This window comes from Sciurus carolinensis, chromosome 10, assembly GCF_902686445.1.
Source record: "Sciurus carolinensis chromosome 10, mSciCar1.2, whole genome shotgun sequence".
NCBI classification, from domain to species: domain Eukaryota; kingdom Metazoa; phylum Chordata; class Mammalia; order Rodentia; family Sciuridae; genus Sciurus; species Sciurus carolinensis.
Window position 1 is genome coordinate 99,886,793 of NC_062222.1, and position 21,239 is coordinate 99,908,031.

General features: G+C 44.5%; 1 protein-coding gene across 1 annotated transcript in view; it reads left to right on the top strand.

Moving 5' to 3' along the window:
* Usp46 (ubiquitin specific peptidase 46) overlaps window positions 1-20,576 on the top strand; it is a 59,745-nt gene extending 39,169 nt beyond the window's left edge. Inside the window, 6 exon segments of the mRNA XM_047566705.1 lie at window positions 2,962-3,038; window positions 9,914-9,945; window positions 9,948-9,996; window positions 12,172-12,369; window positions 16,098-16,176; window positions 17,193-20,576. Coding sequence (XP_047422661.1) covers window positions 2,962-3,038; window positions 9,914-9,945; window positions 9,948-9,996; window positions 12,172-12,369; window positions 16,098-16,176; window positions 17,193-17,294 — 537 coding nt within the window. The 3' untranslated portion in view covers window positions 17,295-20,576.
* Window positions 20,577-21,239: the final 663 nt, after the last annotated feature.

Below are 21,239 nucleotides of genomic sequence, written 5' to 3' on the forward strand. Positions count from 1 at the left end.
TTTTCTTTCACTTTACCAAAGATAGTTATAATAGCTTCTTTAAAACTCCCCATCTACTAATCTCAACATCTGGGTTATCCTAGGATTGGCCTCACTTGATTTTCTTTTAAGAATTTCTTCCATTTTCTTGGTTCTTTGCATATTGTACGTTTGGATCTTGTTCAGGACGTGGAGACTGTTAATTACAGAGACTCTGGATTCTATTATTTTTCTTCAATGAGTATTGAGTGCCTTTAGTTTTAGCAGGAAGTATCTTGACTCAAACCACAAGTTCTGCTTATTGGGTGGCTCAAGCCATGGGTCAGATGTCCCCCAGCTGACCTGCTTTGTACTCGTGCTGAGCCAGGGGTGTGGTCAACCAGACGTGGGCAAAGTTGGTGATACCATCTTGGACTCGATCCCTTCTTACCATCTTGGACTCTTCCCCTTCATACCATATTGGACTCGATCCCTTCTTACCATCTTGGACTCTTCCCCTTCGTACCATCTTGGACTCGATCCCTTCATACCATCTTGGACTGGATCCCTTCTTACCATCTTGGACTCGATCCCTTCATACCATCTTAGACTCTATCCCTTTGTACCATCTTGGACTCGATCCCTTCTTTCCAGTGGATGTCATTGCTCAGATTTAGACTTCTGGCTCCCGGATCAGAAAGACTACATTTCCCCCAACAGGCCCCATGTCCCTGCCTGGGGTAGAACTGTGAACTTAGGCCATCATTCTTCCTCAGAGCGTGTCCCCATCTGCTGCTTGTGCTCATTCTCCAGCGCTTTCGGCTGCCTGCCTTGAGTCTGTGGTTATCTGGGTGTGTCGTATCTGAGGCATGTTGGTATGCCAAGATCTTGGTTATTACGGAAGCCAGTCTTCGGAATTTCTCATTTAAGTAAGGGAGAGACAGTTCAATAAGAACGAGATTCAGAACTGGTGTGGCGTGACCTGTGGAGGCCGAGAAGCAGCTGGGGCCTGTGTGCTGGCTCAGCCCCTGCAGGGCTCAGCAGGGCGCGCTGCGTGGGCTGGAGCTCCAGGCCAGCTCTAGGGCTGACCCTTGCCATAGACAGCACAGGGCTCTGCAGACGACGAGCATGTGGTTGGCGTGGCTCTCCAGAACCTGAACGGTGAGGCGCAGGAGGCAGGGCGCGAGTTCAGGAGACTGGCAGAAGGTGAAGCAACTTAAAGAAGGGGCGACTGACTCACCAGAGAAAAGATGGCCTGTTCAACAGATGGTGCTGGGAAAACCGGAAATTCACGTGTGACAAAATGAAATGAAACCTCTCTCTCTCACCCTGCACAAAACTCAACTCAGAGTGGATCAAAGACTTAGGCACTAGAACAGAGACCCTGCGCCTAATAGGAAAAGAAGTAGACCCAAATCTTCACAAGGCTTAGAAACTGGCTTCCTTAACAAGACTCCTAAAGCACAAGAAGTAAGGTCAAGAATCAATAAATGGAATGGAAGCAAATCAAAAAGCTTCTCAGTAAACAATCAGTAGCATGAAGAGAGAGCCTACAGAGTTGGAGAAAATCTTAACCACATGCACCTCAGATATAGCATTAGTCTTCCAGGAAATATAAAGAACTCAAAAAACTCAACACCAAAAAACCAATAACCCAATCAATAAATGGGCAAAGAAACTGAACAGATACTTCACAGAAGACATACAATCAATCAACAAACGTGAAAAAACGTTCAACGTCTCTAGCAATTAGAGAAATGCAAATCCATCTCACTCCAGTCAGAATGGCAATCAAGAATACAAGCAACAATTAGTGTTGGCAAGGATGTGGGGGAAAAGGTATACTCATACATTGCTAGTGGGAATGCAAATTGGTGCAACCATTATAGAAAGCAATATGGAGATTCCTCAGAAAGCTTGGAATGGAACCACCATTTGACCCAGCTATCCCATCCCTTGGTTTACACCCAAAGAACTTAAAATCAGCATATTACAGTGATGCAGCCACATCAATGTTTTTAGCAGCTCAACTCACAGTAGCTAAACTAATGGGCCAACCTAGATGCCCTTCAATAGATGAATGGATAGAAAAATGTGGTATATATGTATGTATGTATGTGTATATATACACACACACACACACACACACACACACACACACACATATATACATACACACACACACATATATACACAATGGAATATTACTCAGCCTTGAAGAAGAATGAAATGATGGCATTTTCTGGTAAATGAATGGAGCTGGAGAATATCATGCTAAGTGAAATAAGCCAATCCCCAAAAAACCAAATGCCAAAGATTTTCTGATATGCAGATGCTAATTCACAATGGGAAGGTGCTAGGGAAGAATAGAGTTACTTTAGATTAGGGACAGGTGAGTGAAGGGCAGGGAAGGGATATGAGGATGGGAAGGACAGCAGAATGAATCTGACAGTACTACCCTATGTACATGTATAACTATATGACTGGTGGGATTCTATATCATGTAGAAAAATGAGCGGTTATACTGCATTATGTACGATGTATCAAAGTGCATTCTACTGTCATGTATAACTAATTAAAACAAATTTAAAAATTGAAAAAAAAAAAAAAAAAAAAAAGGAGGGGCGATTACCTGAGTAGGAAGTTTTCCAGGTCTCCTCCTTTTTCCATTTGCGTCATTCTCCGGGCAGGCTCTTCGGATGTTTTTCTGGTACTTCCTGTGTTGAAACAATGGGGCAGACGTCTGGGGAGGAAGAGAGATCTGGTTGAGTTTTAATTATTAAAGATTAATTGTGGTAGGGATGGGGTTGACCTGAGAATCGGGTTTTCTCTAGATCAGGTGGTTTGGAGGTGACTGCTGGCAGTGAGTGTGTGTCGCCACCTGTGGCTTACTGCGGGGATGGCGTCGGATCTTCTGTGTGTGGGCACAGTTTTGACTACAGTGTCTGCTGTGTACTTTGTGCCTAATACATTTTTCTTTTTCTTTTTCTTCCTTTCCTTTAGGTTAGTAGCAAAGATGAAGACTTTCTTGACCTTTCTGTTGATGTGGAGCAGAACACTTCCATTACCCACTGTCTGAGGTAACCTCGTGAGTTCTGCCTGTGTTTTGAGGCTAGTAAATAAATGGAGAAATACGATCCTGTATTTTCAGGACTTAATCTTCCTTGCTCTTAAACCAGTGTAATCCTATTATTTTCTGTTTCTTCTTTCCAAAGAGAGATTCAAAATAAGTAAATGTGTCCTGAGAAGAGTCTTATGAGCAGAGAGAGGATCAGGTAGAAGTCATCAGTTATTAAATTTAAAAAGTAAAATTGCGATCTTTAGCGGAGGTACACTTTTGGCTTTCTTCAGTCTCTTTCTCATACACTCACTTATGTAAATAAGTTAATAAGTGCTACAGATGCCTATCGTTACTCTTGCTTTTTTTAAGATAATCTCTTCTGTTATTTAAAAAATCATGCCCCTTGAGAACCAGTGAAGGATTGCCTTCTCCCCCACCTTTTTAGTATTCTGTGGAGGTCACTCACGGAGTCCTCCCTCGTTAGCACTGAGAGCCCAGGGTGGGTGTGCTAGTCCAGGAGCACTGTCCCTATGCCTATTGACTCGTGTATTGAAATGTGTTCAGAGTTGCTGTGCAGACAAGATTCTCACTCCCCACACCCTTTGCACAAGAGGACGTGGGTGCTTGCAGTTTGCCCGGCCCTGTTGTGGACGTGGGGACAGAGGGGTGACTGTCACCGCAGGCTCCTGCTTCCGCGGCCCTTACACTCTTCTAGTGGGCGCACAGGTGATGGCCGGTGCATGGAAGCAAGCGCGTAGCCCAGGGAGTGGCTGAGGCCAAGGTGCCTGTGTAGACTGAGTGTCCAGGGTGGGCCTCCCGTGCAGAGTGCCACAGCCTTTTCAGTGTCGTCAGAAGGCACTGTCGGTCTGTGTCAGTAAGGCTCAGGTGACAGGACTGTTCTTTCAGAAACTTGGGTTCCCCGGAACCTTTTAGAATAGGTTCAAGGGACTTGCTGTGCTGGTTGCCTGGTAGAAAGCCATCTTCCAGGTCAGAGTCGCCACCCCCAGCTGAGAAGAGCGGCGGGTTGGGAGCCGGGACTGATCACTTCCTGTTACCAGGGCACAGAGGGTCCTCGCCCCCGCGGACAGCTCCCTGCAGGGTGGTGTCCAGCCCCTGACTCCGCAGGCCCAGGTGTCCGGGAGTGTGCTGTCCTGCTGCGTGGTGCTTGGGGGCCTCTCTTTCTTCCGCCTGGTGGTGTTCAGGCACGTGCTCCCAGCCTTCCTGTGGGGAAGAAGGCACTTCCATATCCCGAGGTTTCATGACCACAGGCTGAACGGACATTGGCGGATGAGGGGCTGGGGGAGGCGTTATCTGCCCATTCTCCCTCTTGGAGGCAGTTTGGGAATGGGCAGGTTGACTGTTCCTTTCCCTTCTGGGAAATCTTGGGCTGTTCCAAAGGGCAAGAGGCAGTGTCTGTCCCTTTGAGATAAGCTAAGGACGAGGTGGGTAGTCCTGATTTCGACCTTTGGGGAGCTGTGTTGTAAAGAAATTATCCCAGACTTGCGTCTGTGCTTTCTTTTCCTGGAAACGAATGTGTTGGTCCTGCGTGCCTGATGAAGGCAGGGCAGAGGCGCTCGGAAGGGTCGCAGCTGGGATGGGTGAGTGTGCAGGAGCCACCAAATGCCTTCTAAACATTGCCAGATCCACGTCTGAGTGGGCCGTTCAGGCTGGTGTCCTGACAGAGGGTACCCTTGACCTTGACGGTCTCGTCTTGTCTACCCACACATGTACACCTTGAGAGAAGCTGCCTGCTGCTGCCATTCACCGTTAAGAATTCTGGGGCCGCTTCCAGCCTGTCCACCAGAGGAATTCCCACCAGCACATTTGTAATTCGAGCCGGCTCTTTAACTTTTTCCGTCTTTGAGACTAACGAGAAGGAATGATGTTGATCTTTCTTGGTCTCTGTAAGGATTTTATTTGGTTTATATTTTTCCCCATTTGTCTTTAAAGTTAGCCTTGTAAATTTTCTTGAGATGTCTACATATCTCTTATGATGTGTTATTTTTGTCTTTCAAGTTATTTGAATAACTTTTTAAAATAAATCAAACTAAAATTGTGGGATTTGCTGAGCATGGTGGGGCACACTAGTAATCCCAGCAACTTGGGAAACTGAGGCATGAGAATCTCGAGTCCAAGGCCAGCCTCAGCAATTTAGACCCTGTCTCAAAGAAAAGAAAAAGAAATAAAAAGAATTAAAGAAAGAAAGAAAGAAAAGAAAGGGTTGGGGATATAGCTCAGTGGGAAAGTGTTCCTGGGTTCAATCTCCAGTGCCAAAAGTATAAATAAATAAATAAAAGTATGGGATCCGAATGAAAGATCCCTGCTACCTCCTTTCAGAAGGGGTTTAGGTGACAGATTACAGTGTATTTTCACTGAACTTTAGCCGCAGAGAAATGGTGTAAACAGTGGTTAAATTCAGGATACAGATCTAAAGAAGCTTTAAATTCAGCTCTGGCAGAGCTATAATTCTGATATTTCGAATCTCAGTTCTGTGTTTTAGACAAGGTAAGCCCTCTGCATGATCCTTGCAGGCCTTTTGGTAGTTTTTGTCTTCCTATTGAATGCCTTCTTCCTTCCCTGTGGCTCCATCACAGAAACGCACTTTTCTCTTTAAAATGTTCAGTGCCCCAAAATCACCTTCCACTTCCTCTGTTTCCCTCCCTTAAAAATTCTCAGTGTCAGGACGTGAGCCCTGTGTTCGAGGAAAGCAGCCTTGTAATTGTCCCGAAGCCCTTTCTATTTGAAAAATTAATATTCATTGAAAGAAATTCCTTTCCCACTTATTTTGAGAAACTTCTCTGACATACAATGCATTCCCATTGCTTATCTATTGGTTTCTTGCTTCTGTTTCCAATTTGGTTATTATTGATACATAGTATTTCATAGTATCTGACACATAACCCTTCTTATAGATTTCTTTCTTAAAAATTGTTCTAACCCTTGAATTAGTACTTCTCAAAGGTTAGGGTATCTCAGAATCAACTGGGAAAGCTGGTAAAACTAGAGGCCCAGACCATGTTCAAGAACTTCAGGGAATCTGGACCGCTATCTTTAAAAACATATTCTGGTGATTCAGATACCGCCAAGTCAGAAACTCTGCTCTAGTTCCTTGCTACTCAGAGGTCCACAGACTAGCACCCTGGATACCACCTGGGATCTCGTTAGAAATGCAGAATCTCAGGTCCCCACCAAGACTCAATCAGAATCTGTGTCTTGACAAGATTCCCCAGGGTGTTTAGATGCCTGCTGACATTTGGGCCGTGTGGGAACAGCTGTTCTCAGCCGGGGCAGCACACTGGAGGTTGGGGGAGTTTGAACAGCAATGCCTGTCTAGGTTTTACCTGGAGAAATTCTCAGGTATTTGATCGGGGTGCATGTGTGAAAAGGCACAGGAGTGGGGGCTTTGAGTATTGGGATTTGTGAACAATCCCCACATGCTCTAGAATTTAGAGCGAAGCTTCCTAGTGGCAGGGAACAGGGTTGCAGGGGTGTGATGGTTCCCTCAACTCCAGGGAGGTGCGCAGAGCTCAGCACCGGCAGAGCCCCCGGCCCACGGTCGGAGCATCCACATAGGTTTACCTCAGTGTGCTTCTCACGCTTATGCAGTTCCTCGTGGGTCCTGATGTGAAAATGATCAGAAAGCACTGATGGAGAATTTCTTTTGTCCAAATGAGTTTTCGAACTATCATGTTGAATTAGTTAAGAATTTAACAGAGACTGTATCAAATATAGACCTGTGAAGTTGGACATGGTAGCTGTCTGTGCGATAGAGGAGAGCCTTCCCACGTGGGAACGTGGTCTTTCTCCATTTAATCAATTCTTGTGTGTGTTTCCATAAGGTTTTATAGTTTCCTTCATTAAGGTGTGCATTTCTTAATAGATTTGTTCCTAAAGTCTATCTTTAAATAATGTTTGCTACTATAACTCTGTTGGAAGAAATGCGAAGAGCTTGGTGCCCCACCACCTTCTCTGAGCTCTGGTAGTGTATCAAAGAGCGCCCTACCGTCTGCCTCCCCTTTACTTTCTCCTGGAGACACCCTTCATCTCTGTTGCTCACTTTGCTTCTGGCACCCATCGGCCTAGACCGATAGACCTCTTCTGCCCTGGTTTACTGCTTATCAGCCCCTTTTCCTGAATGGTCCTCATTTTCCATTTCTCAACTCAAATACCATGAGAGTGTCACCGTGTCTTTGGTGGCAGTGGGCACGATGGTGATGGTTTGTAAATTGGGTCTTTAAATTAGTACAGGTCGAGCCTCCCTTATCAGAAACGCTTGGACCCAGAAGTCTTAAGGATGTGGGGATCAGGGAGGCTTATCCTGCACTAACCTCTACCTATCTGGGCCTACAAAGAACATTTTTGGAGACATGAGGATAGAAAGTGTTTATTTCCTTATCTTTGCTGAGCTTCCTTGGCTGTTCTGATACAGCGGCTTGTCTGTGGGAGGTGTTCCGTGGACAGGAACCTCACTGAGGCCTGGCCTCGCCTCCTGCTGCCCACTCCAGCCCGCCCCGTGCAGCTGAAGCACAGTTTCACAGCAGTGACTCAACTGAAGTCTTCATTCAGCTAATTTTGAGTCTGTTTATGAACTAAGTGCTTGAAATCTGGAAGTTGACTCTAATTGCCTTCTGAATGGTTTCCCTGCCTTTCGACCCCCCTCTAGTCCTTCTGTCCAAAGTGGCATTTCTCCAAAGTGCTGTCTAATTGTGTCTTCCTTTCTGAGAACGGTTGGTGGGCTGCAGAGCCACGGGGTCCACGCCAGCCTCGTGGTTGTGTCCTGGGGACTGCTACTCACGGCAGAGGCCATTCTGGCCACGCCCATCTGTGTCCACGCGTTGCCTCTGTGCCCCCCGCCCCTTCCTCTGCGCTGTGGCGTTCCTTCACTCTTGAGCCCTGGCGCACACACGTTCCCTCTGCGGGAACCTGACTTGGCCTTTACCCGTTGGGGAGATGGCCTGCATCTCTCCAGCCGTGTTCATTACTCCTTTTTCTGTGCTTTTCCCTGAACTTTATTTCTGTGTCTATCATTGTTGTTCATTATTTGGCCACTAACTATTATCAAGTGCCATTATGGGTCAGGCCAGGGATATGACAGTGTGTGGTACAAAGCCATTGCCTGCTTACAGGAGAGGCAAGAGACCAGGTGAACAGGAGGACGGTTTCAGATGGGCTGAAGAAAACCAGACAGCCACATGGCAGGGGCTGGGTGGTCAGAGAGGTCCTCTCCAAAGGGGGATGTGAGACTGAGCTCTGGACAGCCAGCCATGCAGGCCTCGGAGGAGAGCTCTGGGTGCTGAGGAAACAGCAAGGCTAAATAAGCGCAGCCCGAGGCTCCAGTGGCTGAGGCAAAGAGGTCAGAAGAGCAGTGTGCTCTGATGACAGCGTGTAGCCGTGGCAGGGAGTTGACTTCCTCCCCAGTGGTGCAGGCAGAGGAACTGTGTGTGTTGCTTGTTGTGATTCCTTTTTGGGGGGAGGGTACTAGGAATTGAACCCCAGAGGTGCCTTACCACTGAGCCACATCCCCAACCCTTTTATTTTGAAACAGGGTCTCATTGCTACTTAGGGCCTTGCTAAGTTGCTGAGGCTGGCCTTGAACTTGTGATCCTCCTGCCTCAGCCTCCTGCATCACTGGGATCTCAGGTGTGCGCCACAAGGTCCAGCCCATGTGCACTGCTTTATGTCTCAGCCACATCAAGCATTTCATGTGATCAATGACTCATTTGCACATGGCTGTCTTAGACTGTGAGTTATGAGGGCAGTTATTCTCTGTGAATCCCCAGGACCTAATCTGGAGGACTATTATTTAATCTGGGAATAGAAGGAATGAGCAATCTGTGTTTTCCTTTGATTTATTCTGTGTAGAGTCATTAACACCCATTTAAATGCCATTTTCTGGTTTAATAAAATCTGATCATTCTGGAGGTAGGACACTCTGAATAAGGAAATGTCACAAGCATTTTCAAAACCATAGAGTATTATTATATTCTGGATGTTCTTTTTTAGTCTTTTGAAACAGATCACAAAAATGTTAAGTAGAATCTCGACCAGAAAAGAATGAAAGGCCGTGACATTTAAAAAATGAAAACTCTTAAGTAGCAGAGTAAAACCTTGTGATAAGATGAATACACAGAGAGCAGACACAATGACTTTTGTTCTCAAAAGTAGGCAGGCTGGAGATTTTCTCCCCTTGGGTGTAGGGCAGCGGTGGGGAGCAGGGGTGGGTGGAAGGCAGTCGCTTCCTGATAACTGGGGCTTTCCTTAGTTCAGCGTAAGGGAAGTTACATGTGGTTTAAATTCCACTGTCTTTACTGTAGTGGTCTTTGAAAGTGTTGACCCTCTCTTTATTCACTGCTATTTACTGCATCTTTTATTTTATGTGATTGCCTTTTTCAGACCTGATGACTGGTAGGGTGGGCTTTTACTATGGGTAGTAGTTTTCCATTACAATTTTCAATTTCTAGCTTACAGGTATTCTCTGTTCAGTCCTGAGGTGGTTTTTTTTTTTTTTTTTTTTGGTCTTTTTTTCGGTCTTTTTTTCCTGAACCTGTTGACGACCCTAGTTTATATCTATGTTCCATTAAATAAAGTTGTATTTTAAAGTCTCATGGTGAAGTCATCAACACAGCCCAGTAGACATGCTGTAATATGGCACACTGGCCCCTGCTGTTATGAGGGATCTTCTCTGACTACTGTTTTCCCTGCTTTCACCTAAAAGTCACTCTGCAGGTGATAGAGGGGTGTAAAATGTAGAATGCCAAGTACATTGGACTTTTTCTTTTCCGGTGTCAGGGATGGAACCCAGGCCTTCACGCATGTTAGGCGAACGCTCTGCCACTGAGCTACATCCCCAACCTGTTTGGACTTTTTAAAAGATGAAAATATTTTTCTCTCCAGAGACTTCAGCAACACAGAAACGCTGTGCAGTGAACAAAATATTATTGTGAAACGTGTTGCAGCAAACAGGAGGCCCAGAAAAGGTACGTCAAGGCTTCAGCTCCGAAGTGACTTTCTGACGTGGGAGGAACCGGCTGGGGGCACTCGGCTCAGGTTTTGAGTCTGGGCTTCATGGAGCTATTCAGCTGCCTTCCTCACCAGGGAACGCGGACAGGAGGGCTGGCTTGGAGAGCTGTCTGTCCGATTGCTCTTTTATCCAGTCATACGTTCCACCAGTATTGAGCGCTACAGTGTGCCAGATAGTATGCTGGGTACACAGGTGGGGATCAGGTATAATCCCTGTCCTTTTAGGATTAAAGATAAATGATACAATATGTTTAGCACACAGTACATAGCGTAGTAGACACCTGATATTATTGTTGTTAGTATTACTTAGACATTGGTACTTCTTATTTATAGGGATTTTTTTAAAAACTCGTCATTTAATAAGAAGTTGTGAGGGAATCGAGAACACATCAGTTACAGAGATAGGCGGTGAGAGAATTGTTGCTTTCCTAAGTAATATAGAACCCACAGTTCCCATCTTTTTGCCAGCACCTGCCAGTTATGGTTTCTGGACTCTCTGTGATAACCAGTTCCCCATTATCTGTCCCCTGAGGCTAAGATGCTCAATGTTTTAGTCATCCAATGAAGCTTTACTACAAGTTAAATTCACTATTATTATTATTATTGTTGTTGTCATTGTTGTTATTAGTGTGCTGGGGATCAATCCCAGGTCTGGTACATGCTAGGCAGGTGCTCTAGCTACACCCCGGCCTGTGAGTTAAAGTGTTTCTTCCTGGTGGTTTTGGAGTTTCCAAGGTAGGTCGCAGGTGCCCAATACTTCTGTTTAAAACCGTTGGGGGTCTGGGTCAAGATTGAAATCATTTCTCTGGCAGTCTCCCCAACCCTCCACCCAGACGTGAACATCTTTGCTCATTGCATTAAACTTACAAAAGGTCCCTCAGTGTCATGGGCAGCAGTGGAAGTGGTAGGTAGATCTCTGGCAGTGGACAGGGAACTTGTCTCTGCTTCCCATCTTCTCAGTCTTCTAAGGCAAAAGGCATGAAGGAGATTGCTGTTCAGCCCCGCAGGTTTTTTTTTACCCCTGTACCAGTAATTGGGGCACTTTACCACTGAGCTACATCTCTTGCTCTTTTTATTTAATTTTTTAATTTTGAGACTGGGCCTCACTAAGTTGCTTAGGACCTCACTAAGTTGCTGAGGCTGGCCTGAAACTTGCAGTCCTGCCTCTGCTTCCAGAGTTCCGAAGATCACAGGCATGTGCCACCATGCCCAGTGGCCCTTGATGTATTAAAATGTCATATGTTCCTATAAAGGAAGGGTTCCCCATAGTTCTTCTTTTTCTACTGATGTTTTTATTTTGCTTATTTTTACGAACAGGTTTTACCTTAACTGATTCCTCAATAGACTCAATTTCTTCTTTTCAAACAATATGCATTGAAAGTGTGCAAAGCTGAACAACACTGACCCTGATTCAGCACACTCATGACATGGGGGACCTGGAAGGTAACCAAGCCCCTCCCTTCCAGCAGTGCTATCTATTAAGCTGTTACTGCTGTGACCGTTGGGGAATGCTAATGATCAAAAAAGGCTTTCTGTGTTTATGTGAGTGGGAGACATGCTGCTTCAAACAAACCAGAACAAACAAACCAGTTACTTTAATGCAGGATTTCTCAAAACTTCTGTGTGCTAACGCACATGGAGGAAACTGAGATCCACAGAAGGGGATGGACTTACCCAAGATGACAAGCATAAGTCTGGCCCCCTTTATACCCGATACCCAGAAGCATCCTTTCAGAACCTGGAGTTGATCCCTTCTTTTCCTCTTCCCAACTTCCTTTTCTCAAGAGCTCTCAGCCCCTCTGTCTGTATCTCAGGTGGGGGGCAGGATTGTCCAAATACATTACACTCTGGGAGGCAGGGGACGGTGACAGAATAATTGCACATGGTGTTTTTATTAGTGCCTAAATTCAGAAGCATCTACTTCCACCAAATAGAGATACACTGTTGAGACACTGCTTCATGGGCCAAGGATTAGCATAGGTCAGTCTCATCAGCTGGATACTTTTCTTCCTGTGAACTGTTTGGTTTTTGCCAGTTTGGAGTGTGCTGGAAACCCCCTTAGGTTTGTACAGGCCACAGCCTGCTCTCATTCCCTAGCAGTTATTGGGTACGACTGATTTTCTCTTTCGTAGGATGAGGGTAAAAAAGCTGCCCATGATTTTGGCTCTGCACCTAAAGCGGTTCAAGTACATGGAGCAGCTCCACAGGTACACCAAGCTGTCTTACCGGGTGGTCTTCCCCCTGGAACTCCGGCTCTTCAACACCTCCAGCGATGCCGTGAACCTGGACCGCATGTATGACCTGGTGGCCGTGGTGGTTCACTGTGGCAGGTAAAGGTGGGCTAGGAAGCAGGTGCCCGTGATAAACACAGGGGCTCTTTGTCATCTCGTGCTGGGCTGTAGTGCTCAGCACTTTTGGGAATGTGATCCATACTTTTTGCTCACCTCAAAAAAAAAAAGACTACTGTCATTTAAACTGTGGGGTTGTGTTCTGAGAAATGGTTCATTGTTGTGTGGACACTGAAGAGTATACTCCTACACATTGGTACAGGCAATATAGTCTTAAGGGACCATTGTTGTATGTGTGACCTGTCACCGATTGACGTATCACATGGTGCCTAACTATGTAAACATACCTACAGATCCACATAAATAGCATCACAATAATGATAATCCAATTGTTCTATAATAAAGGACATGATTTAATAAGTCTTCATTGGATAGCAGTGATGCTTATGATAAATTTAAAATAACATGGAAAAATAAAGTTTATGCTATGATTGTAATTTTTTAAAAAGCCAGATTATATCTATTACATGCACTCAAAAGTACTGTAAGATATAAGAATATATCTTATATATAATAAAGACTAGAAGCAAGAGATCAGATTTAATAATATTGTCTCATTTGGAGTGATTAAAAATCTATTCTTAACTGGGTGTAGTGGCATAGGCCTGTAATCCCAGTGGCTCTAGAGGCTGAGGCAGGAGGATCATGAGTTCAAAGCCAGCCTCAGCAAAATCGAGACACTCAGTGAGACCATCTCTAAATAAAATACAAAAAAGGACTGAGGATGTGACTCGGTAGTTTAGTGCCCCTGAGTTCAATTCCCAGTACAAAAAAAAAAAAAAAAAAACCTTAAAAATGTTCTTTAGACGATTTAAAGTCTTTCCCCCACATTCTCCAATAAGCATACAATCAGAAAAGAGAAGGCTTCTAGAAATGGAGAAGTAAAGTGTTTTGATGAAGGTTTTTTAGACAAATAGTTTTTATTCTATAATTTGGTATAAGCAGGGAAAAGTATTTTGAGAATCTGCCAGTTTGCCATCCCTTTAGTTTGGGGCATGTCACAGAGCCAGTCTCTCTCCACCCGCCTCAATGGTACGTCTTGAGCAAACCATTTCCCAGGGGAGACTGTCATGGTGCGGGGAAAGGGCTGGTCCGTCTTCCACTCTGCTAGGGTGAGTGGGCTCAGAGTGCAGCTTCACATCTGAGGCGCCCTGTGTTTCTGAGCATGTTAACTTCATACGTTCTTACCTCTCTGTGATTTAGATCTAGTGACAGTTATGAGCCAGCTTTGTGTTCTTCTGGAGAATAGTTCTAGCAGCTATTCTTTTGAAGAACAGAGGGTTTCAGTCACTGATCGCTGGGGAGAGTCTGCATTGTGGAGAGCTGGGGGAGGTCTTGGGTGGGATGGAGCCTGGTGGCGGGGGGCATTGTGGTGGGGACAGTGTGGACCTGCAAGTTGTGCCGGGGAGGCTGGGGAAACAAGCACTCAGATGCAGGGCACGTGGACACCTTCAGCTGGGGTCTCTGTGGGTGCCCAGTGTTGATCCCTGGGAGCACTGGTCAGAGCAAGGCAGAGGCCCATTTGAGGGCTTGGGGGACTTGTGGGAGCTGGGTTCTGGGGTCATCCCTGTCTGTAATGGAGATACAAAGGACCAAGCAGCCGTGGCAACAAGGGGAGTGGGTGCCGAGTCACACATGCTTCCACTAGGATGCTTTAAACTCCTCCCCTGTTGGCAGGCGCTTTCCTAGGGCTGGCCCTGGCCTGGGTTCCCTGCCAGGACCTGAGGAGCCTGCCTTCATGAAGCATAGGGTCCCGGGGGAAAGACAGATCATGAGAAGTGAGCCCACACCACCAAAAAGCAAACCTCTGGGGATCGTTTATGGTTTTGATGAGTGCTGTGAGGAATAAGTAGGGAGATGGGGGCAAGTAATGCCAGACGCCTCTTCAGGTACAGTGGCGGGTGACATCCATCATAGGACGCAGCATTCAAGCAGAGCCAAGGACAGAGTAGACCAAGAATACAAATGGGAGAGAGTCACTTCAGGCAGGGTCAGCAAGCACAAAGGCCTCACTGGGGGGACAGAGGTCCAGTGGGCGGGAGCTCAGAGGGAGAGGGAAGGCGTGTCTGGATGAGGCTGAGAGACGGGACAGAACTGTTGGCAGCATTTTTGTGGTTAAAGGAGTGGAGGGATTCAGCTTTTCAACTTCAGGGGTGCATTGGGAAACACCTCTAGATTTAGAATGAAAATCCCCTCACGATGCAAATCTCATGTAGCCGTTGTTCTTTCTACTCCCGCCGCAGCGCTCACCGTCAACCTTTCTATCTTAGCACTTGTTACCACGTGTTACGGTTCCTCAGCATCTTTCTAAGGCTTAACTCAGATCGCCCTGCTCCTCAGAAGTGCCAGTTGTCTTCCTAACTCACGCAGCCCTGAGTCGGAACTCTTAGCCATGATGCCCCATGTGTCCTGCACCGCTGCCCCTGTGCCCTTCACTGGTTGTCTCCTCTGTCCTCCCGGGCCTCGTTTGGCTCCAGCCGCTGTGCTCTCCAAGGCTCTCCCCGCCCCAGGCCTTTGTGCTTGGTATCTCCCAGTCTTGAAACTGCCATCATGCAGCCACATGACCCCACCCCTGTTTCCTTCAAGGAAATTTGCTTCTGCTCAAATCTCACATTGTCAGCGAGACCTCCGTTCACTGCTTGTTAGCCAGGAACGCCTGCCCTCAGTCCTCACTGGCCAGTCACCCCGACTCCTCCTCAGTGTGCTGATCACCGCCTGACATGCATTAACTGCTGGCTGTTTGCTGCCTGTTCCCCCAGTACCCAGCACCTCAGTCCCTTCAGGGCTACTCTAGCAGAGCATCACAGTTCATGTGCAGTAGAAGTTTATTTGGCTCATGGCTCTGGAGGCTGGGAAGTCCGAGGCCCAGGGGCTGCATCCGGTGAGGGCCTTCATGCCACACTGTCATGGCGGAAGGCATCACATAGATAGGTCTGCAGCGGGGGAGAAGGGGCTGATCTTGTTTTCATAGCAAACTGCTGTCGAAATAGCAGAGTTACCTTTAAAGGTCCCTCCTCTCAACTCTTGTAGCATTGGGGGTTAAGTTTGTTTCTTTCTTTTTTTTTTTTTTGGTAGTGCTGGGGATTGACCCCAGGGCCTTGTGCATGTGAGGCAAGCGCTCTACCCACTGAGCTACATCCCCGGCCCGGGGGTTAAGTTTCTAACATGAACTTTCAGAGACACATTTAAACCATAGCACCCAGTCCCAAGAAAGTGGGACTTGGTTTTGCTCACTGTTTTTCTCCCTGACAGCCAGAACAGGACCTGGCACATGGCAGGTAGACAGAAACTCTTTGTTAATACTTGTGGATCTGAAAGCCTATCTACCCCCGACCCCCACCCCCAGAATCCAAGTCCTTAGAGCATATTCCCTTTGTATATTTTTGGGTTGTCTTACCAGGTGCTCCTCCATGAATTGTGGATGTAGACAAAGCAATACTTTTTTCTTTATTATTATTACCATTATTATTTAAGATAGAGTCTTTGTTACCCAGGCTGACCTCAACTTATGGGCTCAAGCAGTCCTCCTGCCTCAGCCTCCTGCATAGCTGGGCCTGTAGGTGCCTGCCCCTGAACCTGCCTGTACCAAGTTCTTTATCCTGATGACCTTAGTTTTTTCCTAGTGAGACTCTGCTCATAAAGAGCAAAGCAGAGTTGTATGTAGAAGTAAACGTTTATCTGGTGACTTTCTTTTGTTTGTTCTTTTCCAGTGGTCCTAACCGTGGGCATTATATTACTATTGTGAAAAGTCATGGCTTCTGGCTTTTGTTTGATGACGACATTGTAGAGGTTGGTATGCGGATTGTTCTCCAGTAGGCAAAGGGTACAGATGGGACCTGGGGGGATGCACGTGTATGGGTATTTTCTAAAATAGGCCTGCTTGTCCATAATCTGTTTTGAAAACTTAAATTTCTTTCAAAACTAAGTTATGCTGATCCCCATTCTTCATGGAAAGGGAGGAGGATATGGATAGCGGACTTGTTGCTATTATGTTCTTATTACCTGATGCCACAGATGTAGCCTCTCTGTCTGTGTCACCATAAGTTACAAGGACATATGCTTCTTGTTTCCTACCATGTCTAAATTGCTCTCAGGTACAGGGCAAGTAATAGACTTCAGAGTCCTATTGAAATTCTTTTTTAATAAAAAATTCTTCTTGTTTTGATTATTGTTTAAAATGTGTATGATTTTTTTCAGTCTGTTGGATCTAGAAATCTGTATTACAACAAAGCATTTCATATATTGGTTTTGTTGTAAAGAAATACTAGCTGGAGTGAACTCTACACTTAATGACATGGTCTGTTTTAATCCACTAAACTAAAAGAAATTAACTCTGGTGGTCTGAATGAATTAAAGTTATTCCCAGACCCTCCAGTTTACCATCTGAAAGACAGAATTGCTGACTTCTTCAAAGGGTGTTCATGTATATTTGTTGATGAATGAATACGTGACACTCTTCCCTGGTGACTTGCAATTTATGAATATATCCTTTCTGTCAAGTCTGTGGAATGATCCATTGGCTATCAGAAGTTCCAGATTGTTTCAGAAATTCAGCAACTTAGTAGGGCCCTAAGCAACTTAGCGAGACCTTGTCTCAAAACCAAAGAAAGGAATGGGTATATGACTGAGTGATTAAGCAACCTTGGGTTCAATCCCTGGTACCAAAAAAAAAAAAAAAAAAAAAAACAAATTGTGATTTCATAACAACTAATGTTTCTTATATTTAACTATATGTTCCATTAGTGTTTTCTTTCCCCAGAAATCATGGTAAATAATTGCTTTGTTTTATTTTTCCTTTGTTGCAGAAAATAGATGCTCAAGCTATTGAAGAATTCTATGGCCTGACGTCAGATATATCAAAAAATTCAGAATCTGGATATATTTTATTCTATCAGTCAAGAGAATAAACTTAAGGAACTGTGGGACTAATTCAAGCAGGGGAAACTGTTCAAAGCACTATTACCCATTTCCCCTGCAGACCTCCTCCTTCCCCGGCGGCCCACTAACGTTACCACTCAGTGATCTGGCTGTTAAACTTTCTCCTGTTGGTTTTTTACATGCAGCACTACTCTTGGTTTTATTTTGGTCTGAGGTAGAATTAACTGCAATCAGATTGTAGTAAGATTTATATGAATAACAGTTGCTAATTTTAGGATTCGGGTGAGTGCTATGCCACTCAGCTATGTCTGCTGAGTTACAGTGGCATTTCCCATGAATGCCACAGTCTATTTTCAGTGTTTGCTAAACTTCCTAAACGGCTTCTGGGGTCTCCTTCCAATGCATTCCTTTAACTTTCCCTGGAAGCATTGCTACCCCTTTCTAGCTTATCTGCCTCTTTTCTGACAGAAGGACAGAAGAGTTGGGTAGATGTTCACCTTTTAGGGCTGCAACTATAGCTTTAAGTTTGTACAAGTGGAATTGTTTAAATGTTTAAAAGTGAGTAACCTCGATACTAAACATCATCCTCCGCGTGGCACAGGGTGACGAGGAGCTGTTCGTGGTGGCTAGCGTCTGCACCGGGCTGTGCTTACCTAGCTGTCAGAATTCCAGGGGCTAAGCAGTTACAGAGCTCAGGGCAGGCAAAGCCAAGAGGAAGGAGTTTCTGTGGACAGTGAAAAGTTGCTTTTCTTATCTTTCTACCAAAACCAAGTTTCAGGAAAATAACTCGATGCTGTTAATTTTTGGTGACATTTCTTTTCTAAGGTCCTGCGTCGTATTTATCCTGTATCTGGCACTGCTCAGTTTTTCAAGCTATCTCTCCAGCCCTGCTGGCGCTTCAGTCTGTGGTCTCAAGGCTGAGACACCGTGTTGACGGCCTCTGGCACATCTCTCCTTAGCCAGCCAGCCAGCACCGCCGTCCTTCCGTCTCTGGAGTCACAAAAGCACTGCGCCTTCGCAACCATCAGCCGCTCTGTACAGCCAAATTTTTTAGAAACATGTTCTGTCTGTTTACCGAGGCACTGGCAAGTCAGGGCAGAAACAGAGAACCCTCCCTGGAGGGGCGCTGCAGTTAGCTGGGGTGCGAGGGGGTCCGTGGACGTGTTAGTGGGCAGGTGGAGGAGTGGACAAGAGGGCGGCTGTTTCTCTGACTCAGACTCCTAGAATGCTTGACAAGACAGAGATTTTTTTTTTGGAAGAACCTCATCTCACTATAGTTACTTTTACTTTTTTTTTCACTCGTTACGTATTTATTAGAGCATTTGAGTATGGGTACCTTATATTAAAAGGGTCAATTTGGTGTTTTGCTGTTGAACTGGTTTCTGGTTTCCTACAAATACGAGTCAGACATCATGGCTTCCTTTGGGAAGTCGGTTGACTTCCATACACTTTAATATACTGTGAACATGTTATTTTTTGTTACCTAATCCATCGGAGAACAAACATGCAAACTCTTGGCATAATGTGAACTAAAACTGAAATTGAAAATGTTAGTGGCCATTTTGCAACAATGAAAAGGATAGCACTTTATCTAGATGAAAACTGGATTTCTTATTTTTGAAATATCTTGAACTGTTTATTGCTCAGAACTGAAGCATGCCAACACTTCATTTGTTCATGCTTGAAGTGAAATGTTTTACTCTTCACTGGAGAACACAAAACAGGGTGATCTTCATGTTATTGTTTTATACAAGTGATGAAAATGTACCTTGCCTTGATTAGAGGCAAATTCATGTTTATGAATACTTTGTCTTTTCTTTTCCTCCATGAAACATATGCAGTGATCACTTACCTGGGAGGTGAGTCTTGATTCTTTAAGAAGAGGCTCTTTCCAATTGAAGGTGGTTGATATAGGGAAAAGTTTGTACTATAGAGAGTCCATATACTTGACTGCAAGTTACAAAGTTTAAGAAAATGATGGTTGATCTCTAATATATTTGGAAGTGATTCATAAAAAAAAAAACTATTAAAATTACCTTTGAAACAACTCTTGAAGCCAATTTATTAGACAAAAATGTTTCAATTGGAATTCTATAGGAGTAATAAATAGTAAGTCATAGGTTCAATACATTTTTCACTTTTTAAAAAAATGTGTAAAGAGTTTTTCCCAGTGATTTAATTGGAATGATTGCTTTGACTAGACAAAGTCAGTTACAATTCAGTGTTCATGAGTACGTTTTGGGAATTAAAATATGGAAACTGTTGCACAGACATTCAGATGGTTGTGTGATGCAGAAAAGATCGGAAGGAAACAAAACACGCTTCTCTCTCAACACTCCATCCAGTTTCTTAATATTTAGAACTCAATGGTAATTTCTTACCTCTTCGTCTCAATAAGCAAAACAAAAACCTAGGCAGCTACGTCCCCCCACCCAGTCATTTCTCTCTGCGGAAAGACCATAGCTTGCAAACACTTATTATTTTTTATCCCCTCCTTCCAGGCGTAATGCAGAGAATGGTGTGGGATGCGTGAGGCCATTCCAGGGTCCCAGTGATAGCACAAAGGCTCAGCAGTATTCTCTCCACGGCCAGGGTGTCCGTGTGTCCTCTTGCAGCAGGTGTGAGGAGGCCTGCTGCGTTTCCCTCGCTGCTGGGTGTCCAAACAGAAGTTACAGTGTTGTACACTTTAAAAAAAATAGAAAGACCTATTTGCTGTATTGGTCACTGACTAGTTTAGTGCGCAGATTATGGTACAGTAGGCAAAAGTCTTTTTTTTTTAAAAAAAGCAAATTTTGGTAAAATGCTGACAGCCAGTCCTGTTCTGTCGCTGCATCTTCTATTCCAGGGCATTGCAAAGGGGACTGGCATGAAGTGTAAGGAACAACGTGATCAGGGTGTTGGCTGAATAGGAAGCCAGCCATTTGGTTTTATGGCCTGGTATACTTTGCATTTAAACTGAAGTGGAAAAAAATGACAGAAATGGTCCTATGCATTTATTTTCATGAATACCCTTAGTTTCATGGACAGCCTAACAGAGAACCGTGTTCTAACTGGCGCTTAGGACTTATTTTAGATATTGGAGTGTAGCTTTATTACAGATGGATTTTATCTTTGAACATTGCATTTTGATCAACTTTGTATATTCACGTGTATTAAAATACTGTGCACTAAATGTTTTGCCCTCTTTTGCTATTATACGGTCAAGGCATTTATTGGCACTGTTGCGATTAACTCATGTAAATGGCATGGGTCGGAGAAAACTATTTCCTATTTTTCTGCATAATTAAATTTGTTTTCTAGTATCACATTAATTTATTTTTGGCTTCCATTTCTGTATAACCAAAATAGTTATTGTATTTGTGTGGCATTCACTTGATTTTGTTGCTTAAAAAAGAAAAGGAAGACTTGTAGTTTTTGTTTAAAATAATCTTGACCTTTTATTTTTAGTGTAACCAATTTAAGCACTTTAAGCAATAATGTCAATCTCGTGAAATTTCAATCATTTTACGCCCTGCCTCTAAAACTGTTTGCAAAAGAATAAATAAATAAATAAAATAGGAAATTCTCTTCCTAGAGAATTACATCCGGGTACTGTTACACACGTGGGCCTGAAGTCCCTCTTACCAGATGTGAGTCAGTGGCAGGCCTTGAGTCCAGGGAATCGTTGCAAACTTAATTTTCAAACAGTAGAAATGTAAAGAAGATTCTGGTCACTGTACTATATAAAGGCAGTGCTACTGTCAAGGTTGAGAAAAATCAGTGTTCTAGAAATAATGCACCATGTTTTGAGTGAGAAAGATCAGCAGAATTAATCTAGAAGCTGACAACTGGGGAACATCACATTGGGAAAAATCAGTGAATAGAATTTAGGGGTAGCTAATTAGACATCACAGTGGATTCTTTGGGATTTTCCATTATGAAATGAAAGATCCATTCCTGAAATAAGGAAGTAGCTTCAGCTCTGGGGCTCTGTA